The sequence below is a fragment of the Pezoporus flaviventris genome, unplaced genomic scaffold, assembly GCF_033815535.1.
Source record: "Pezoporus flaviventris isolate CSIRO_AGI_PZ_B2104156 unplaced genomic scaffold, CSIRO_AGI_Pfla_v1 ptg000013l, whole genome shotgun sequence".
Classification (NCBI taxonomy): domain Eukaryota; kingdom Metazoa; phylum Chordata; class Aves; order Psittaciformes; family Psittacidae; genus Pezoporus; species Pezoporus flaviventris.
In genome coordinates, this window is record NW_026892561.1 from 8,583,792 (window position 1) to 8,605,908 (window position 22,117).

Below are 22,117 nucleotides of genomic sequence, written 5' to 3' on the forward strand. Positions count from 1 at the left end.
ACCTCCCAGTGCCACCCAGTGAGCAAGAAGGTGCTGGTGCTCTTCAAAGCTTGGGCTTCTGTATGAGTATGGGGCATCAGGAACAAACTAGAACACAGGTTTGTGGCAGGGATCACCAACACACACAAATACATCTTTGTGAAAGACTCACGGTACCATCTGAAAGAACTGAGTGCACTGCAGAGTGGTTTCAAACAACAGAAATCTAGTGCCAGCAGCTCAGGCTCGTGTCCTGCTCAATACAGCAGCATCCTACACCACTGCCCCAGGCAGAATGGTGGGACCCAAAACCAGTTTCTTTCATACAGAAAGCCCGGCTGACCCGACCTTCCTGCACAAGTTAAATGCTGAATCTTCTGAGGAAAGTCAAAGACTGAAAAAAAGAGAGAACTGCGTCTTTATGTAAGTACATAAGCTGGAAGAAGCCATAGGAAGGTTTCACACATTTACAAATGTGATAATTTAGATGACAAATGTAACAAATTAAACCCAACTTGTTAGCTAATAGAATATTTAATTATGTACTATGAATGATCACTTAAAGATTTGGGAATTCAACCAATTATTTTTGGAAGGTGTGAAACATTCCTGAGCATGAGAAGGGGTTTTTTTAACATCTCAGCACTGTCCCCCTGCATCTCCTTCCACCTTACCTTGTTTATAGCTCTATTCACTAATAGTTTTTACTTGTTTCCTTGATGTCTTAATTTCCTGCAATAATACATCTGCCATGAATAATTAAGCAACGCATTTGCTGCTTGCTGAAAGCTGAACAAGTGCTATAAATCAGTTCTGGGACCCTCTGCCAGCACAGACACAATCAGTGATCTGCTAATGTTGGCACTTTTTTTTTTGCAGGTGAGAGAAACAGAGCACGGGAACACCCAAGGAGTCACTCAGCAGCACCAGACTCCCTCACCCAGGGCTGGCATTTTGAGAGTGCTTGTCTGCATCTTCTCTTATGCAGCAGGACTCCAGAGTCTGCTCTAGCAGGGATAGGAAGCTTTGATGTAATATAACCTTCACATTTAATCATTCCTTACTTTCTCGCATCGCAGAGGGCTGTTCCCTCTGATTTCCCTGCTCCATAGGTAAGAGAAGGATAGCAAAAGACAGCCCGAGCATGCATCGTTCCCAAAATAATGGGCTGCCATGGGTACTTTGCTGTATTTCTACTCCTGCCTGTGGTTCAACCCACAATACAGGCTACAGGATAGTAGCAAAGTGCTGAAGGATCATCTGTAGTCAGGCCCATTACACTTTCTGAAGGTTTATCTTGCTGATTCACATTCGCCCTCAGACATCTGGGCATGCTGCATTTCTCACTTTTTTGTATATGAAGACTGATGGAAGATAAGAACGAACTACACAGACAACAGCGGTAACACTTTCCTACAATGCTTCCACTCACACCCGTATCAGGGGAGAGCAACAATAAAACAACTTTCCATTACCAGAACAGCACTCACCTTTTAATTGGAATGAGCTTTACAATGCAATCACTTTAAGGAAAGCTCAGCTGGCAGAGTATGCGAGCCTCTCCACCTAGGCAAGCTGGCACATTAGAAAACTAATCAAGCCCAGGTATCCAGCCAGGCCTAGGAAATGTCAGGGTGGCCATTAGGATTCCACACATCTCAATTTGAGAATCTCCCCAATTCACCGTAAGGTGCAAAGCCTCAGAATTTTCTTAAAGGTCAGAATGTAGAGCGGCTCATCATCGAACTCCCCTACAACGCACCCTCATGCAGAAACAAACCATGCAATGTTCCTGGGTTTAATTCTGTTGACAACAGATTGTACATATTTTAAAAACGTAACGCTTAGCAGCTGTGCTGCCAGTCTGCAGAGTTTGCATATAGAGTTGCGATATTACCATACTCTATTATTCATAACAGGCAACAGACTTCATTCTTGGTCTTGTGAAAAATAATTGCAGTTTGAAGCCAAAGTCTGACTGCAAAAAACACCCTGACATAATGGCCAGAGTTCCATGGAACGGGCTGCATTCTGATTGAAATCAATTCCTTAAAAAGACAAATTTCCTCTGGCCTCTTTTTGAGAGAGCTTTCCAAGCAGTCCATGGCTCTTATGTGAAACCCAGGAAAGAAAAAGCTTAGGGGGGCAAATAGCTTTTCCTTATCCAAAACAAATACACAGCGAGTTAACCATAATCTTTTAACAAGAAGCGTGAGACGCTCTTATCTCATACAGTCTTGGGACTCCACTTACCAGACTGAAGTCCATGGGTTGATGTACAGTTATTCATAGGAAGAGTAACTACTGGACGAAGGAAAAAAAAACCTCACACATTTTCTTTCCCACTACCATTGACATTAAAAGGATTCTACACAAACACACATTTTTAATACATTTTGCCTTTCACACACAAATAGGCATCAAGACAGATTTTAGTCAGGAGGCCTTACAGCATCCTTTGCAGCTGTCCCCAGAACATTTTTTCCTGCCAGAAGCCATTTCAGTGCACCCCTCAAGGGCTGCTGGTCAGTGCTGCTCCAGAAGGTAACAGCAGGCAGCATCACTCACCAACAAGCAGACCTTCCAACCTGCTCTACAGCACCACGTGCTGTGTTACGGAGTCTGGCACAACCACAACTCCATTAGAAATACCTGACAACCACTGCAGAAAAGCAGAGACATTTGATGCTATGACAGAGACAGGCTTTTGAGCAGCACGGCAGCAACCACTGCATATGCACCAAAACTGCACACCTTGCTGCTGCGGCTGACTGGCCAGCAAAGCTCCTGCATCCGTGACAGTTCAGACACAGACCTCTGAACATACATGCAGTGGGGTAGAGCCTTAGGGCAGACTACCTACAGATAAACACATACAGAGAGAAAAAAAACCCCAAACATTAAGTACCTATTGCAATTTGCAGACCTGAATTAACTGTATGGCTTCAGAAGATGTCTTCTTATGTTGTATAACAGGCAGCTGAAAGGCTTTAGTCAGTATATAGATATGGGCAAAAAGACAGCAAACCTATGAGGGCTCGTGAGGAAACTACAGATAGAGGATGTTTTGTAAGTCTCATTTTTTAACAGCATAGTCTCTCCTGTACTGTCCCCATCAATTCATTTTGGGGCGAGCTGGAAAGTCAGAGAAGGGCAGTAAGGAAGACTAGGGGCCTTAAAAATACTTTCACACAAACTTACAAAGTCAGACAGAAAACAGTGATTTTCACTTGAGTGGAGGATGAAGGAGGACAGCATAGAAATACCAGGTGACCTAAGGGAAGACTGGGAGCCTGCACCTTCCTGGTTCACAAATGAAGAGACTAAGAAATAACACTGGCAATTCAAAACCTGTAAAAGGAAACACCTTCTGTTTGTACATGACATTCCAGAAATTCCTCTGGAAATTCGGTTCAGTGCTCAACAATCCTCCCTGTCAGCAAACTTTGCTTAGTGCCTGACCTGAACTTCCTATATGCAGTTTAAAGTACATTATTTCTTCTCCTAGCACTGATGGAGAGGGCAGACTTCTCAGTCCTTCCATTCTGGCAGTGGGGTGCTCGAGATGAGATATTGTTTCATTAGAGGCCTTATCAATGTGAGCAGAGTAGAAAGACCATCTGAGGTGTCTTCAAGATGGTACTCCTCATTTCTTCATATCACTGCGATGTTTGTTCCTCTTGAAACAGCGTAGCATTGTTGACTGCTGTATGCTTTCTGGACCATTATCACTGCAAGACCTTTTCTGTATACCAGCTGTCTAGGCAGTTGTGTCTCATTCTGTATTATGTAGATGATTACTCCTATTTTCAAACATCTATCCACATTTCTCCTTATTGACATGGATCCTTTCAGACAGTTTCTCTAATTTGTAAGGATCATTTTGAATTCTAATGGTGTCCTCCAACAGGCTTGCAGCTCTTCCCAGCTTGTTGTTGCCTGCAAATTTAATAAGCATGTTCTCTATTCTATCAGAGAGATCATTACTGCAAATGCTGAATGCTACCAAACTGCCAAATACACACCCTATGAGCAGATGTTTCACAGGAAAAAGTCTCAAAGGGACCACCGAAAGCTTTACTAAGGATAAATGACATCTACTGCTTCTCCATTCACAAAGGCTGTTATCCTGTCATTAAAGAAAATTAGATTGATCTGACCTTGACAAATATACATTGGGCCTTATTCCTTTGCCCATGCGGCTATAATAATATTTAGAGTTGTTGCAATTAATAATACTTTACAGAAGCAATAATAAGAGTCCAGTTTTTTACAACAGCATCTATTTTGACATAGGAAATGGAACTAACTTGGGTGGGATAAGAAAACGCAAGAGCATGGGATCTTTCTTTTTGCACTTCCCTGAAACACGCAGCATTCGTTGGCCATCATGGGAGGCTTATGTTGGGACAACTCTGGGATAAATGGGCCCCGAGTTTGACACAGTGCAGAAATTACGATAACACAAATTAATTCAGTCATTTCGGCAATTTGACACAAACCTGGAAAACACCATGTGGAATGCTGCATCTTACTCCTTATATGTTATGTGTGTAATTCTTAAATTCCTCAAAATTACACAGGAAGCTGCTCTCACACAACACACTACAGATTAAAGACAACACCAGAAATTTTTGCTAAATTTGCCTCTCAGAAAAAGATGCTTTATTTGCAACAGAAGGCTGCATGTCTAATTGGAAAGATTTTGAGCATCTTTCAAATTAGATGTTGAGCATAGATGCTGACTGAACAGCACAGGGATTCTGTCTTAACACATAAACACCCCCCCAAATCATACTCTGCGCCCTAGGGTAAAGGCACACAACTCTGCAGCCATAGGAAGAGAGACGTATCTTAGCATTTGAGAAAAATAACCCCAAAGTTAGGCAGTTAAATATGTTAAATGTTTCGTCTATTTATAAGGCAGAATCAAGGTTCAACAGGCACCACAAGACAAGTCCAAACCCTTGTGGCCTTCAGTAGAACCACAGAGCAACTTCAACAAAGAAAATGCTCTGTTTGCACAACTGCCTCAAGAAATAGACAAATGCACTAGAACACAAACTCCATGTCAATGTGAATTAATTCTCTCCACATTACATGCTACGTGCTGTAGGATCTGGAGGACTGCCTCTGCTGTGCACCTCTGGGTCTTCTGAAGGCTGAGAGCAGCCCTGGCTATGCTCACAGAATGAATATATGGGCAATTTAGTTACCCACAAGCTCAGACAGCATCCTTTACTTACATGCACTTAATGATTTAGCATGAAATCCCCTTTATATTTTTCAGCAGCTTATTTTTCCATGGGTCACTCCCTTCCACAAATCAAGTTCCATTTTCTCTTGACTGCTGAAGCGCATCTGTGGTAACATCAGATGTTTTCACAGACATTATAGACTTGAGATGAATAACACCGCAGTTTTGTTTTACGCAGTACAAAAGTATTTCTCCATTCTCTTTGTTTTTAAGAGCACCCAAAGACATTTTTTTTTTTTTTGCAGAAAGATCCAACAAACAAATGTCCAACCCATAAAATACAGCCCCTCCAACTTGAACTTTGGCTGAAAATCAAGCAGGGCACATTTCAGCCATGAAACAAACTCGTAAAATGCTGAAAACAACGGGTTATAACGAAAGAACTTTGTGCAACCCCTGATAAATTGCGTGTAATGGAGCATAAAAAAGTATGTTGAAGTCTGTATACAGCACGTATAAAAGACAAGTCAACAGGTCCATTACTTGATATGCCAAACAGGAGCAAAGGGAGCCTTCCCAGCTTTTGGACTACCCCCATCATCCTCCCAAGAGCCGTACTAAACCCTTTGCAGTCATCATGCCAAGAATAAGAACACTGTGCCAGGATAAGGCACCCCAGTCCTTTACACGGGAATATGAAAATATGTTCTCTGTTTCCCTCTTCAGATTGTACTGATTTCCCCCCTGCTACTATACACTCCTCCCGCTTAGTAAATGTCCTGTAAATCTTGTGCATTCACCACATTTGATAAGAGCACTTCTATAAGGGTTTTCTTGCATCCTGGAACTACTGAAAGCTGCTCTTTGATGCTAAACAGGATTAAAATAAATAGTCATCTTCTTCCTATCAATATTTTAAGAGGTTTTGACATTTCACAAGATTTTTACCACTCATCACTCAGTTCTTCCAATGAACCTTCTCTCTTGTAAAAGAAACACTAAGTACAATATACCTACAAACAGCCTTCTCACTTCCAAGCTGTGGGTTTCTTTCAAACACAAAGATCAAAATCCTTTCTGAAACCAATGCACGGCAAGCTCACATTTACCTCAAAAGAGAGAACTTCAGTTTCAAGTTTGAAAACTAAGGAAAAGCCATCTCTGCCCTACATACAGCCCTACAACAAAACCAAGAGCTTGGTGAGGCTCACATATCCCACCCACGCAAGCGACTGGGTCCTACCTGCTAGGCTCAGCTAATGCCTGACTCAAAAATGGTTATTACAAATGGAGTTTTTCAGGGTAAAAAGACCTACATGAGTAAAGCTGCTGAGTATTTCCTGGCCTCTTTAAAACCCCTTTTTCGAAACAACCTTTACCAGAAGTAGCACAACAGCAGTTGCAGTAATGGTTGAAGTGAATTTGGCTAAAAATAAACCCAAAGAAAACACAGAGGTGTTCTGCACTCTGATACCTAAGTACAGAGGCTCAAGACTCATTTTCTTCTCCACCCCACATGGCAATTAACTTGCAGGGGCTTTTATTACTCATCTTTGAGGTAAACCAAAGTCATCACATGTAAAGAGAATTTATAATACGCTTTTTTTTTTAACAGGCAGCAAAAGCAAGCAAGAACTGCCTGAGTGCAATCTTCTTTTTGAATTTGCAGTACTAACAAGTGCTAACAACGGACTGATTATGATCCTTTCTTAAGGCCATGGCCACTTCCAGAGAGCCCAGTATCAGCTCAAGTAGAATAACTGCATATAGCAGAGCCAACCGAGTCCAAACTTCTTGACATGGAGATTTTATCCAGAGTACCAACTCAGAACAGTCACCCTCAGTGCCATGAACCTCTGCTGCAAAATGGTGGCATTTCCATTTGCTTTTGGTTTTAAGCAGGTGCTATCTCCGTGTCTCAACCCAGTTTTACAAAATAAATTCCTGGAAGTTGTACTGTTAATTTCTGGAGGGGGAAGGGGCAAGGAATACATGCAATGAAGGGCCATCAGAAAAGCACAGCAGGGCGGCAAGCTCATCCCAGCCTGTACTACGTGAAATGGAATATGTTCTGTAATTATTTCTTTTTAATACTACGTGAGTGCCCCTTGTTATGAAGGCTTAATGTTACCATGCATCAGAGAAAGCCCAAACGAAACTGACATTCAAGGCAAGGTCTAGCATTGCAGCCTACAACACATATACAAACGTAAAGCCACTGTACACTATGAAATACACTTTGGTTTAATTCAGTAATCATACATCAGTAAAGTATGCAAGGCAAAAGGCATTTCTATGTCTTAACACTTTCAGTAAGCGCCCTACAGTGTTTTCACAGCAACAAAATAAATGAGATTTGTCTTCGCATAGACAAAGCCCTGATTCTCATAAGGGACTAAATACAGCATTCAATTAAAAGTACACCATTGCTTTTTGGCTAGTGATACATAAAGAGAGACATCTTACCAGAGAAAAAGCATCAGTGAACAGATGCCTTCCCCACCCCCCCCCATTTATAAACCAAACATGTTCATCATCAAAAAAGACTAACATTTTGAGCAAACAAATTTCATACTCTCGGTTGTTCACAGAAATGAGCTTCATCATCTTGTATTACAGTACCATTCTAAAGCACTGATGTAACGAACAGATAATCAAAGAAACAAAAAAGCATCCCCATTACCACTTCATTGCCTTTTACAACTGCTCAGCTAAAACACCGAAAGGCTCCAGCAGACCTCATACTTTTCATCCATCTGACGTCAGTACTGCTAGTAGCAAGCAGCAGCACAGCAAACCATATTATCAGTTTCCCGACACTCCCTTTCCATCTGCAAAGATCATTACCATCACTACTATAGGATATTTTAAATGTCCTTACAATGCAGCAGCCTCTGCAAATAGTCACGACTGATTAACATTGGGAATAAATACAACTAACTTGCAACTAGATTTGGCAAGTAAAAAGTAAGCTTTACTAAGATTGGCAGTCAGCTAGTAACAGCAAGGGAACATCACCTGTACAGAATGACTGGATGAGCTGCGATCCAGCAAAACACGTTTTCATGTACTTAGGGGTAGATATTCATGAGCAAACACCCAAATCACACTAGTGAAATAGGAGTCCGCATCCTGGGAATCAGAGGCCCAGAAAGGGATTCAAAGATCATTGTGGAGGACTGTGTAACCAGCTCAATGTTATGGGTAAAGGGGCTAAAGTCCCACTGTACTGTGGCAAGATGGGGCCACTACACTTCTTGGTCCTGGTTCCTTCACTTTAAAAACCATACTGAAAAGTCTGGACAACTAGTGAAGAACTATAAACGTTATCTCTGATCAGATCAAGACCAACCCATTTGTGTACAATGAAATGGACAAACTTGCAGCTTTTCTAACTCCTACATTCTAACTTGCTTCTCAGGGAGATTGCATTAAATAGCAGGAGTCTCCAGCCTAGCTGACACAGGTTACAACATCCAGTGTCTGAACCCAAAAAACTGCATAAACTAAGCTTGAAACAGATACAGATTTTTAGAAGTAATGATTACTTGCCATTTCTACAGATCATACAGGAGATGGGTAAAATCTCTATACCATTTAGTCTTCAACTCATTATTTGACAGCCTCCTGAAAGCTAAATGCTAGCTCATCCACAGCTGTTAAAAGTAGATGCAGAAATTACTAGCTGAAATTATATACCTTGTGCTATGCAGGTCAGAGTAGAAGACTACACTGGTCTGATTTCTGGCCTTAAAACCTATGAATCTACATTGAACGCAAAATTTTAAGCAGGTATTTTTACTGTTTTTCCGCATCACCAAGCCAATAAGCACACCCTCCCTCAAAGAAAGTGTATTAAATATATAAGACCCTCAACATTTGCTGCTGTGACAGATAACTTACATGGACACTTAAACATAGGGACTGCCTTGTGATGGCAAGAGAGTAACTGTGGTTATACAGCTGCGTCTGAGTGACGTGAATGGCAAGGGAGACTGCTTAGCCCTAAAGAGCAGCACTAAGGGGGTTAAACAAGGAGCCATGGTGTAGAGGCAAAAGTGAGAGCTTACGCCATGGTCTTCATGCAGACCGTGGTCTTCACGACTCCAGGATGTCCCTGGAGACTGACAGCATCCTCAGAGCTGTCTGAGAGGAAAACCCAGAGCAAGCTTGTCTGAAGTTGCTACACCACAGCAGCCAGCACTCACTGAAGGCTAGGAGACAACACCAGCAAAGGATCACTATGTATATATGCTGTTCTTACATCCTCCGTGGGTCTTTGTACTGACCGTTGCCAGACATGGGATTTGGGGCTAGGCAGATCTTTGACCTAGCACTGATACTGATTGATTAATGATGTCGGCTTTAAATAAAAAAGACAAATGATGATGCTGTGACCTGTTGTAGGCAGCTACCCAAACAAATTCACATCCCTCCTCCAAGTGCTGGTGCTAAAAAAGCACAACTATAAATGCAGAAAAAGAGCTGTTGTCTCCTCTATACATAGTGTTTGCTCCCACAGCATCCTTGATGTCTGCAACATTCAGTTACAAGCAAGAAGCGTTTAGATATTTTATGGAAAACTGCAGAATCCATTTATACCTAAATTTTATATATATGATAGGTAAGGACACCAAAAATAAAGCTGCACAATAACTGTGGTTAGTATTTCAGCCTGTCCCTTAATGATGCAACCCCAGTGCCTCAGGTACAGGGGTTTTCCTAAACAATATTTTACATATTCTTTTCACCGATGGAATCTGTGAAGCTAGTCATGGTAGACGTGCAGAAAATTAGTATTTACCTGTGCTGCAATACCTGGATCTGATCGTACCAATGACACATAATCACCACATGCAGTGTTTGGGGAGAGGCATGCAAACAAGAAACCAGGAAGCAAGATGCAAGGCCACAGAGAAGCCTCAGGTTCAGCTTTTGGGATGGGACTCTACTTCCCAGCTCCACAAACCGTCTGCTTTCCAGACTTGCACAACAGCAAGGGTGTCCCAGAGCAGCTGTATTTGGAGCTGAGCTGTGGTTGAGGCATCATTCAGGTTACAAAGAACAGAGCAGCTGAACCAGGGAGTCAAGCCTGCCACAATGCTCCCGGGTCCCCGGAAAACAGAGCAGTGACAGCAGGCAGCAGAGCTAGGGCACAAGGGAACCAGTGCTCTTCTGTCCAAAACCTCCAGACAGCAGTTCAGGTGCAATGCAAAATCGCCGGCAAAACAGAGCTCACCAAGAGCCTTGTGTCTAGAATGGCCATCAGTGCTCTTCCCAACCTTCAGAATTATCAACATCCCACCTTCCTGTTTTCTTTTTTGATACATCTCCTCAAGCCAGTTAGCATCCCAGTAACATGGTCAATTGGAAAACAAATGTAGATTTTTATGAATCACGGAATAGTTTGGGATGGAAAGCACCTTAAACATCATCCAGTTTCACCCCCCTGCCATGGGACACCTTCCATTAGACCAGGTTGCTCCAAGCCCCGTCCATCCTGGCCTTGAACACTGCCAGGAATGGGGCAGCCACAGCTTCTCTGGGCCACCTACGACATGCATACCTTTTGGATATAAAGCAGCTCTCTCTTACAAAGGGCAGAGCAGCCTTGAGACACTTCAGAGTTAGGGTCCTTGCTCAGCGGTGATGGTGAGAGCCAGAGACCTGCTTTCACCAGCCCCTGCTCACTGCTGCAAGTCTCCCCTACCCCCTCACACAAAAAGCCAAATTTGCTCTATCCTTAGAAATCAAAAGGTGCAAATTGTTTGTTTACCACATATAACTTCACAGGTAGATGGCCTAATTCTGCCTTAGTTCCTTCCTTCTACAAGGTCACTTTTGAAGTGGTTTTCTTCCTTAAGCCCTTTGAAATTCTGTGCAAGACACACAAGATCTATTTCAGTTAGAAAAGACTTTGGATGGGTCACCGAGTCTCTTCCTTTGGCTAATGGAAGCTGTGCCCAGGACTTCAAAAACAAAGCCTGATTTTTATAGAAAAGCAGCCAACAAGGAAACATGCTGCTGATGACTCCTGATGACAGGATTGATTTTTCCCCGTTTTCTCTGCATTTGGTTTCGAGAGGGGATTTTTTTGTTGTTGTTGTTTTTTGTTTTATTAGAGTAAATGACATATTTCCACAAGCCGGCAAAGAGCACCTTTTAGTTGACAATCAAACTGAACATTAAATGAAATCTGCAAAGCCATTTTTCCCCATGCACAATCAAAAGCTGACAGACAGGGAAGCACAGAGAGCACTGTAACAAAAATAGCCAAGGAAAGCCAAAAAATCCCACAAGCGAGCTGAGGAGAAGGTGTAAACCAGCGATCCTGAATCAGCTCTGAGCTGCTTTAATGGAATTAGGGTCACCCTGACAGAAACACAGGCAGATCACAGAGAAAACTTAATAATTTCTTCCTGCAGCCTGTAAGAGCTGGGGAGGATTTGGAAGTGCTTTCTGCCAAATGAGCACTGCTGCATTCACACGCATGTGCCCCTTCCTGCTCACCTTCACCTCTCAGCACCCCACCGGCGTGGCCGGCACCCACCGCTCCCATCCCGCTGGCAGGGAGGCACCCAGCGAGCCCCTCTTTTTGTGACACACTGCCACATGTTTCATCTCTGGATGCCCCTTCAGTTCGTCAGCGCTGACATTATCCACATCTCCCATGAACTCAATTCCAGGAGAGGCATCGCGGTGCACACCCGGCGCTAATTCCGCTAGGTGATACATACTCAATCTGGTTTATCTCAGGCGTTAACATCCAGCTATCTGCCAGCTGCCTAACTGTCAGGAAGCTACAGCAGCAACGCTGTGCTGTCACAACAGCAGCTCCAAAGCCCAGGCAGAGAAGGAGGGGAACTCCAGTTGCGGATGCTCCTGAACACCCAGCCATGAGGCGCCTGCCGCCAGGGATGTGGCACTGCCCATCCCCAGCCCTCCCTTCCTTGCCCTCGGATCATCACTGTTGCTATAAAAAGCAGTGCTGGGGACTGACTCCAGGAATTCCAGGATAACCCTGTTCCAATTATCTCATTGCTTTTAATTGGGGAACTGCAGGACTGCTTTGCAGATACTGAGCCTACGCATCCCTACACTGCCTCTAGGCAGCACTGCAATGGGGAAAAGGAAGAATCACAGTGAAATCTCAGGAACAGCCATATTGCATCAGGATTCCACGTAAATAAACAGTCTTTGACTGGAGATAACAGGAAACTTAGGGGATCAAAAAATGGAACAGGAAGCATATGGGGTGCTCCTTTAACAGCATCCCTCTCTAGCTTTTACAGTGTGCATGTGTGATCATACCTTCTCCTTGCCCTTCAGTGCTATCCTGAATTAGGACTCCTCAGTGCCATATTCACTCCTGTATTTGCCTGCATGTATCACTGATGGCAGGACATGACATATGCAGGGTTTGGGGCTTTTTCCTCCCCCCTGCAGAGGCACAGAGCAGGCCCTTTCACACATCTCCCTGCCACTGAGATTTGGTGGCAAGATTCAGTGGGGTAAGACAACAAAAAAGCTGTAAGTGTCTAAAATACACAGAGCACTTTCCATCATGGGAAACCCTCGGTTAATCCATGGTGTCTGTGGTAGTTAAAAGATCATTGTCCTCTAGATCTGCCTTCCAGATTAGGAAGAAGTAATACAGTCTGCGCCAGACAAAAAGGCACACATACAGATCTGCCTGCTTCTCAACAAGGAAGATGTGTCTCTGCATCTGAGACACCAATATTTGGATCTGGGCCTGTGAAACAGAGCCAGTTTTGTTAAATTTAAGCACGTGGAAGTATTCCACAACATTAGCAAACCACGTCTCCTGCAAGTTGTCCTCAGGACAGGAGCTATCCTAGGACATCTCAGGCTCCACAAGCTTCTGAATACCAGATAGAATGATGCTCCTCTCCTTTGCAGGGGCTAGGATAAGAGATAGCAAACCTTGGGGAATTTTCATACAACTCAGAACATTAAACATATACCTCTCTGTGCCAGACTCCAAAACGAACTACAGTGTGTAAAGAAAGTGATCTGAATAAGCATCTTCCAGCAGCACCAGCAACCAGGGAAGAAAGCCGAGGAAGGAGACAGCAGCTGCCCCCAGTATAAGTGGGCAGCTCAGACTCATATAGACTGCATGCTGATCTGCTGCCTGTGCAAGTCACCCCTAGTGACAACAAAAATAGCGAATTTCTATCTTTCTTCACACACACACACACCCCCCCCTCTTCTCTCCAGCTTCTCTAAATTTACTCCTTCACATTCAGTCAAGGACATTTAGGACCCCCAGTCTGTTTTTTCCACTCAGCTAGGCTCCTACCAAAATGAATGAAGATTGCCTTCAACTTTCACATAATTACATCTTAATTATAAGCCTGGTGACTAAAGCTGAAGTGAGAAGCAGATGGTTGGTGGCAGCTCAGGAGGCGCATCACGGTCACCTTTCTGCTCTGACTCCAGCGTCCCAGGAGCCCTGGGTGCTTTCGAAGGCATGGAGTGTTCACAACTGCCAGAGTCTGCAACAAATGTGCAAATGTTTGAACACTGAAAAGCTGGTTCCTGGTTAAAATAAAGGGGGTGGGGGGCTGCACAAATACTTGGGGGTAGCCTAGCAAATACACCCAAGTTACAAAAAACAAGACTGCAAAGAACCCACAAGGTTTCTCACATTCTGCATAACTCATTCACTGAGAAATTCCTACTCTGAGGTATTTTCAGCAGCCCACCATCAGCCAAGCCCCTCTCCTTTTGCCTGTCCACAACTGTTTTGTGCACAGTGGTCTCCTTTGCCTATATGGCCCTATATGGGGCTAACCAAAGGGAGTCACAGCAGCACTGCAAGACTATCAGAACAGGCATGGACACACCACCTTTAAAGCATGACTACAAGGAAACATTCCACTCCAATTCTGCTGAAATGTAGCTGTAGGAGAGCTGCACAAGAAGGTAAAAACTCGCACCCTTTCCCCAACAGCTCTCAATCACCCACTGACTCAGGAGAGATGTCTCAATACTACACTAATTATAAGAGCTTGTAAAAGAACAAGGAAAATAAAGTAACAGAGATTACCACTTCTCTGTTCCTCTGCCCCCAAGTTTCTTTACTCATCTGTACATGTTAGAAATCAAACTGTCAGGTTTTTGATCTTGCAGCTACTACAGAAACTCTTCCTGCTCTTGGATAGATTTTTCTGTCAGCCTAGTGCTAGTTTTTAGCTCTGTCTGTGCCCCTTTCACATATGTACTGTTTATCTGCATTATGCACATCTGAAAATAAGAAATTTGAGGGGGTTATCCCTTAATGTTCAGTGTTTTCAGTACAAGCTAAGAAGGTTTAATACTTGCTGAAAGAAATTTTGCAAGGTATTCAAGCTTTCCAAAAATGAATGTTACTTACTGTCCGCTCCTGCTAAAGGCAGCATCAAGCAGCAGAGGATGGCTGCTGGCACAGTGAGTACTGGGATGCAGAAGTTAGGCACCATATTCCAAAGCAGAGCAAGTCCTCTTCAATCTGAGGCAAGTGGTCAGTACATCCAGTGTTACAGACACAGACTCACTCCTGCAAACAAGAGAGGAAAACTATGAAACATAACACAGATTAACTGCTGATATATCAAACTACATTGCTAAAGGCAGTTACAGATACTTTAAAAGTGAAATCTAACTGTTTTTCCTGCTTGAGCAGTGGAGCTTCACATTGTAGTCCTCTAATCCAATAAGCTGTTTTCAAGGATCACAAGGTATAATGCATGCCCATCTCCAAGTTTATCTTCATGACCAGTCTCCATTATGGGCTATTAATACATCCTTCAGTTGTTCTTATTCACAACAAATAGTTCTGATCTTGCATGCTACAAGAAATAGTCTTAAGCTCATGTAACTCTTCCTCGTCCATCTTTCCAAGAGAGATGTGCATGACTGCATGTTTGTGGTCAACTACATGTTAAGCATAGCTTGGCCCATCCAGCTGAGCTGGTGCACACCAGACAAGTCCTGATGGGTCCAAGCAGGAGAAACAGAAGCTGAACTGAATCAGCTGCCAGTTCACAGGGCTGCCAGAGCCACAGTAGAAGGTTATTAAGAAAAGTGTCTATAAAGAAAAGTTTTAGCCAAAGCAAATACCTAACCTTCAACCTCTCCAAACCAGAGAGAACAGTGTAAATGACTGAGGATTGGATATTCCTTCTCCAAAGCAAAGCAAATTATGTGGGAAGTTGACTTAACTCGGGCATTTGCTTGGATGTAGAAATACAGAAAATTCCTTGAAACATAACCAAAAAAGGCAGCAAGAAAAAAAATGCTATTTTGGTACATCTGTGTTCTTCATCTTTTCATGAGAATATACTGACTTCACTTTCACCTGGCAGTCCAAGGTCAGCCTGTTAAGATTTTAAAGGAGCTGACAAGCCCCATTTCCCTCAAAGGGACAACACTCAGCAAGGACAGGAGCTCACTCTTTCAGTGCTGGGCACCCCAACACATGCTCAAGAGTCGTTCAGAAGCTGAGGAGCTTTTCCTTCACTAACCTGCAAAAGGCTGCTGAAAGTGGGCAACACAGCAGAGACACTGAAAAACTTTCATGCTGGCAAATGCCAGCCCAAGTGGACCCCATGAGTAACCCTGAAGCAAAGTATCTGCAAGCGTACAGGCCGTGCATGGCACAGCCCGCCGCTCATACTTGTGGTGGCAGACGCTCAAGACTGCTCTAACAAACGTATTTTTGCATTTAGCTAGAGTTTTGGAAGAACGGGGTTGGTTTGTTTGGTTTTGGTGGGGTTTTGTTGGTTTGTGGGTTTTTTCTTGAGAACCACTGTGTTTTTGATGGAAGCGAGTATCATACGTTAGGAACACATTTACTTCTGACAAAAACATGGTGTTCAAAGAATGGCAGCAACCACAGCGCTGAGGGAAATCTGCAAGGAATCTCAAGAGAATCCACCTAAACAAATACTAAATGTTTACATCTCCTCATACTAGCAAACAGCAGATCATGATTCTCCTCCATTTTGTTACTGTATTTGCACAGTAAATCATTCACGTGGTATATCATACAACTCAGAGAAATCCTTTTTATGCAATGTCTTCTACAGCCAAGGCATCTGAAAATACTTTACAAAATAACCTAGCTCTAACCTAGATGCAGAGAGAATACTGATCATCTCATCCTGCTTTTATTATCTCAATGAGAAAGCATAAATCCAAGTAAGCTCAGCAGCCAGATTCTGAACACTGCAGAAGAGGCTCTTCGTATCAGCCGCACACTCAGTTCTCTTTGTTGCTCTCCCACCTCCATATCCTCATTCATTTCTTGCCAAAGAATTACTAAAAGCACCATTAACACTCCTTACACTGCAGAGACAGATACAGACAGTTGTATCTGCATAGCTGCACAAGCTCTATTCCAAAGGGAAACTCTATTCAGTCCCCAAGCAGTTTGCCCGCTGTTAGCCAGCTCTCCAGATATGGTCCGCACGGGAAAGGGAAGAAGTGCCTGGATTAAGAATGAAGATTATGTTTCTAAATTCTGCATGTACAGAAAGTGCTAATTTGTGCAGCCCAGAGAAGCAAACCCACTGAAGCACACTTTAAGCGGCATTACATCTGGCTCAACAGCAGCCAGAAACTTAAGAGGCTACTCTTCAAGGGGGAAGAGAGAAAAAAAAACCCAAACCACCAACAAGGGTTGAAATTACTGTGTCAGAACTAACGATGTGTGTCAAACTCTCTCAGCTTAGGACAGGGAACAAGTTTTACAGGTGATGCTGAAAACATCTTAGCCATGTATCAGACCAGATTGGGGATGAACAGCTTTCAGAGAGCTTTTCCTCTTTCATTCACTTCCATTTACAACAAAAGTGCCTGGTCTAATGGTATATCTTGAGTGCAGATTGCTCAGAAGTCACGTGAATGGCACCTCCACAGCCCTCATTCAGGAGTAACTCTCAGGAACACAAAAACCTCAGCTAAAGAATAGGTCTGTCTCTCAATTACTCTCTTTTTTCAGCCAATGTGATCAAGCTTCTCTCCAGCGTCAAGCTTGACAGATTTATAACTTTCCTCTCAAGCCCATGAGATACATACAACATGCATCATGCAAAACTGATGGATTATCAGTTACCCTGCCAGATGCTTTATAGACTTAATCTTTTAGCAACTGTTTAGTGCTCTATAATAATTTACCATCTGGTAGAAATGACAGATTTTCTCACGCAAGACAGCTGTCTGTCCCTCCAAAGTTAACAGAGCACCTTTGGCCCTTAACTGGATCAAACTTAGCCACTTCCTCATTCCACGGCCGTCTGCCTATGGAAGAGTTGTCTGCGTTGAATATTTAAAGCCCTTTAAATTGAAAAGTTTCAAAATTTTATAAGCCTCAGTAACTGCCATTCTCTTTTGAAATTGAAAACATGAAAAAGCCTCTCCCAGTGGTTCAGCGCTAACGTTTTTAGAAGCAAGGTGCTCAACCCCAATAAGACAACCCAATATTCACAGTAAGGCAACAGGGTGTTGCTGAAGCTGAGTTAACCCTTCAAATGCTACCGTTACTCTGATAGCTCTACATGGTCACCTTGAACCACTGCTAAAGGCTTCCATTCCTGGTGCACAAAGGCAGCCTAACACAGAACTTAACTATAAACCAAATACTGTTGGTAGATCTTGGTAACAAACACAGAATCAGTATTGCTCTCACAAATACAATCACTATTTGTTACCAATATTGGTAACAAGAACAGAATCAGTAAAATCAAGTCCAACAGCAACCAACCAACTAATGCTCTTAAGACTTTTAGTGCGTCTTTTGCCCCAGCCACCTCATGTTGCTTCAGGCTGCTCTCTCTTGCATCTGGAATCCTCTCCTGTGCACCTTCATTCAAAGGCCTCCTTTACTCTCATTGCTTTGGCTACTATCTCACAATTAACATTGCATTTGGGAGCCCAGACACTGTAGAAGAAGGTTTTTCAGAAATACACATACGTTCTCATTGCTACGTCTGCATCTGGTCCTGGCAATATTATAAACTCTAGACCATGTAACCCAGAAAGAGGTTGAGGCTAACGAAGCACTCCAGATGGCTTAGCAAAAACAGCTTTGAGTTTAGCAAGCTTAACTCCTGCCTCTGCTCCAAACTCAATCTTAGAACTACCAAGAGCTGGTTTGGCAGAAAACTAGAAAGCAGGAAAGCACAACTGAGGAAAAAAATAGCAAACTTCATTTAAATATAGCTGATTCTGCCGTGGGGCAGGTGGATGGAAAACAGGCAGTCTTGAGAACGTTTCTGAAACCTACATGGTTTGATTCTTTCAGACAAGCAGAAAAAGCTGGACTCTTTTAAAACAGAGCCAAGAATACCAACAGCTCATATGGTACTAGGAAATACTGGCAATGAGTATGTCTCATAGGAGGCAGCAAAGAGATTAGAAAAAGCAGTCAACTTTAAAGAGTCAGGAGGAATTTCAAACCAGCGCTGAACAGCTTATGTCCTCTATGAACTCTTCTGGAAGCTAAACTGAACTGAAGCAAGTGTCATGTGGGTCACTAGCCATGAACAGCATGGTGAAGAACAGCATCCCCAAAGTAAGCCTGCCCGCTCCAAACCAGGAACAAAAATACTGCACTAAAATCACTTTTTAAGTTAAAGCTACTTTACAACCCAAAGTACCTAACAAGTCAGCACAAAAACGTTCCCTTCAGGAACCCCCATACGTCCACAGAACTGCCAGGCTCAGTTGCAAGCGTGACTACTCACACTGCATTTGCTGCGAAACATGGTCAAAAGACTATAAACTTAGACAACAGGAAGGTAAGCCCAGTGCCCAAACAATGTCCTCATCTGACCTAGAGACATTAGAGTATCTTTTCATAAAGGAACGTGAAACAATTGTATTTGCTCTTCAACCTGAGCCCAAGGATGCAGGTCAAAAAATACCAAATGGACACCACCCAAACGATAGTAAAGAAATTGCTAAAACTGCATCAGCTTCTCCCAGCTCTACTGCACGCGCAGCACATAACAAAACCAATTTTCATTCTGGACACCTAGCCATGTCTTCGTATTTTACACAAATACCTGAAGGGGAACCAGTGATCCCGAGGGACCCAACCATCACAGTACTTTGGGGTGTCACACAAAGGATGGTAATCAAGAACTGACCTAGCAAGCAGGGGACACATGCCACACACAAAAGCAATGAAGCAGCTATTTGTTCTATTAAAAATGAGAACAATAATTGCTACAGCTCAACTGCTTCACTCTGCATATAACACCTCATCTGTGCTCTGAAGGAGAAAGAGGAAAACCATGATGCACCATATAATTCAAGATCATCATATTGCACACATTAAAAGTTGGAGAAGCACAGTTACATGCAAGTTAATGACTTTTGAATGTTTCACTTCACTACATTAGTATTCCTTGAGCATAGATTTCTTTGTGCTTTTCTGCGAGAAATATAATATAAAGAGACTTGGGGAGTACAGCAATATGGCCAAAAAAGACAAAATGAGTCTCATTTCACTCCAAACTCCCACATGCAGGAACATATTAGAGAGATTCAGTGGGGAGATAGATGAAGATGGCAACACTAGCACAGATGTAGGGAGAAACTTCAGATGAACTTGCAATACAGTAAAAAGGCCAAAAGCTAAAGCGACTGCTATGTGAGCAAAGGTATTATCTCCAGGACCCCAGTGTGAGCAGGCTTAGAGCATCAGATTGAAGACTCTCAGACCATCTGGAGAGAAGGGATGAGCAAAGCAATTCAAGAACTGGGATTGATAAAAATCCCTGTCAAGTCACAAGAGCTAGACAGACTGGCTAAGCAAGATGGGCATTTGATAACCATTCCTAAGTACATGAAGGATACAAACACCATGAAAGAAGTGGAGGAGTATAATTAGCCATGGGCATATAACTGTGAGTAATGGAATGAGACAGAACAAAAGAAAATGTATGTTGAATAGTCTCAGCAAATACTCAAAGAAAAAAACAAAACTAGGAGAGAGAACAGAACCCAGCAGGAAAATATTTCATCATCTATTTGGATGGAAATTTAAAACTGAGCAAAAGAAACACAAACACTCCAAAATATCCCATAAGGGTGGGTTAACTGAATGGGAGGGTAACTGAACAGAGGCAGATTGGTATGGGGAAATACATACAACTGCAAGAATGATTCAGAAGTACTTCAAAAAGATTCTTCTTATTTTGGCAAAGCATTAAAAAAACCAACCGTGAAGACTTCAGCAGCAAGCTGGCCCAGCTACAGATGTTTGTGATCCTGAACACACAATCACAACTTGACCCAAGGAAAGGAGCAGAGGAAAAGAGAAGCTTCTGAGCAGGATGCAAGCACAGCTTGGATATTCCTGACACCCTTATTAGCTACATTTGCTTCTGAAGATACTAGTTTCTGAAGGTGTCATTGCCTGGCGACAATCCTAGATAAAAAGGAGGACTTTTTTCCACTGGAAAAAGGATTATGACGGGCCCTGTTAAATAACTATGGTCATAACTCAAAGAATCCGCTTAAAATATAGATCAGCCTTGAGCCTCACAAGCCCAGCCATCATTCACAGAGAGCACTAAATACAAATCGCTGTAGATCACCCTACCCAAGTGTATAGGCTCTTAATGCCCACTGTAAACTCTCCTTAAAAGAAGTAAACTATTGCATATTGCCTTTTCAACAGAGGTCTTTTACATTTACAGAATAAGCCCAGCACTGCGACCAGATGCATGGATTAAAGATGCAGGGCAGCAGAAAATCCTACGAAAATCAGGAAGAGATTCAGCTATTCCTTAGCTATCAGCAAACTCCACTGATGTGAAGGAATGTGCTCGTGAGCTGCCTCTTCCACAAAGCTGTTTCTACAATTCACTACACACGTGGCAGTATGTTTTTAATACAAGTGACCATACCATTAGAGGCTTGCATTCAGCACAAGGGTGTAAAGTTTAAAAGCACAACAGACTAAGTCCTCTGCTCTAAATCCCAACTCTCTGGCATCAGGTTTTGCACATCCAGGGTGCGGAACAGAAGATTTTAAACTAAAGAGAGGGAAGGCTGAGAAATACGGTCCTCCTGGCCTGGCTGCTTACAACACACTGCAGCTGACTGCTACTTACTGTACAGCCGTGGTGCTGTTATTCCTACATCTGTTTCCAGCAATGCCAAACACACTGGTTCTGCATCTCTCAGACTGAGTGATTTTAACCAGAACAGCAAGAATGCAAATGATTGTTCAGATGAGGGTTTATCTGTCCTTCCTTCCCTGCCAGGATTTGCATGGTGTCTACTGACTTAAGACCAAACTAAATTCTACACCAATCCTAGTTCAAAACTAAATCAGTTTCTTCTTTATAAGAATGGTTCTGCTCCATTCTTATGTCTACTCAGCTTTGTCAGCAGCCCCAGGGTAGAAAGTTTTCAGAGACCTCCTGGAATCTGAACAAACTATAAATTCATTCTCTGGCCATTTCAAGCAATTACTAGGACAGTTTTCTTTTGCAGAATCCATGAAAATTTGACCCTATGAGAATATGATCTTTCAGGAATTCTATTCCTTCCTCAGTATTTTTTTCCTTCAACCAGATTACGAAGTATATAAAGAACTTCCTTCTGAAAAAAAAAAAAAAAGAAAAGTGACTCTAATGAAAAATCCCTTACTTTGCTGGAAGTTCAGTTACGGTTTACATAACATAGCATACTATTGGGGTCTGCTCACTTAATGCTTTTCAGATTAATAGCTTATTCCAAATCTGCTTTTGCCAAGACCTCAATTTCTGAAATTTGCTTATCTTTAATATTTAGGAAGAGTAGGCACAACATTAGCACCGAGTCTTCCACAACGTTTTCAGCAGTTAAAAGCTGATGCAAAGTAATAATGTTCCTTTTGCACGTACCCTTGTCTTCCTTAACTGTCACCTTTAAACTCGC

General features: G+C 42.7%; 1 protein-coding gene across 14 annotated transcripts in view; it reads right to left on the minus strand.

Annotated features, from left to right (window-relative positions):
- PTPRF (protein tyrosine phosphatase receptor type F) overlaps positions 1–22,117 on the minus strand; it is a 397,714-nt gene that overhangs the window by 245,186 nt on the left and 130,411 nt on the right. For all 14 annotated transcript variants that reach the window (XM_061451477.1, XM_061451480.1, XM_061451476.1 and 11 more), the window contains one exon: positions 14,577–14,738. In XM_061451477.1, coding sequence (XP_061307461.1) covers positions 14,577–14,661 — 85 coding nt within the window. In that variant the 5' untranslated portion in view covers positions 14,662–14,738. The remainder of the gene's footprint in view (positions 1–14,576; positions 14,739–22,117) is intronic.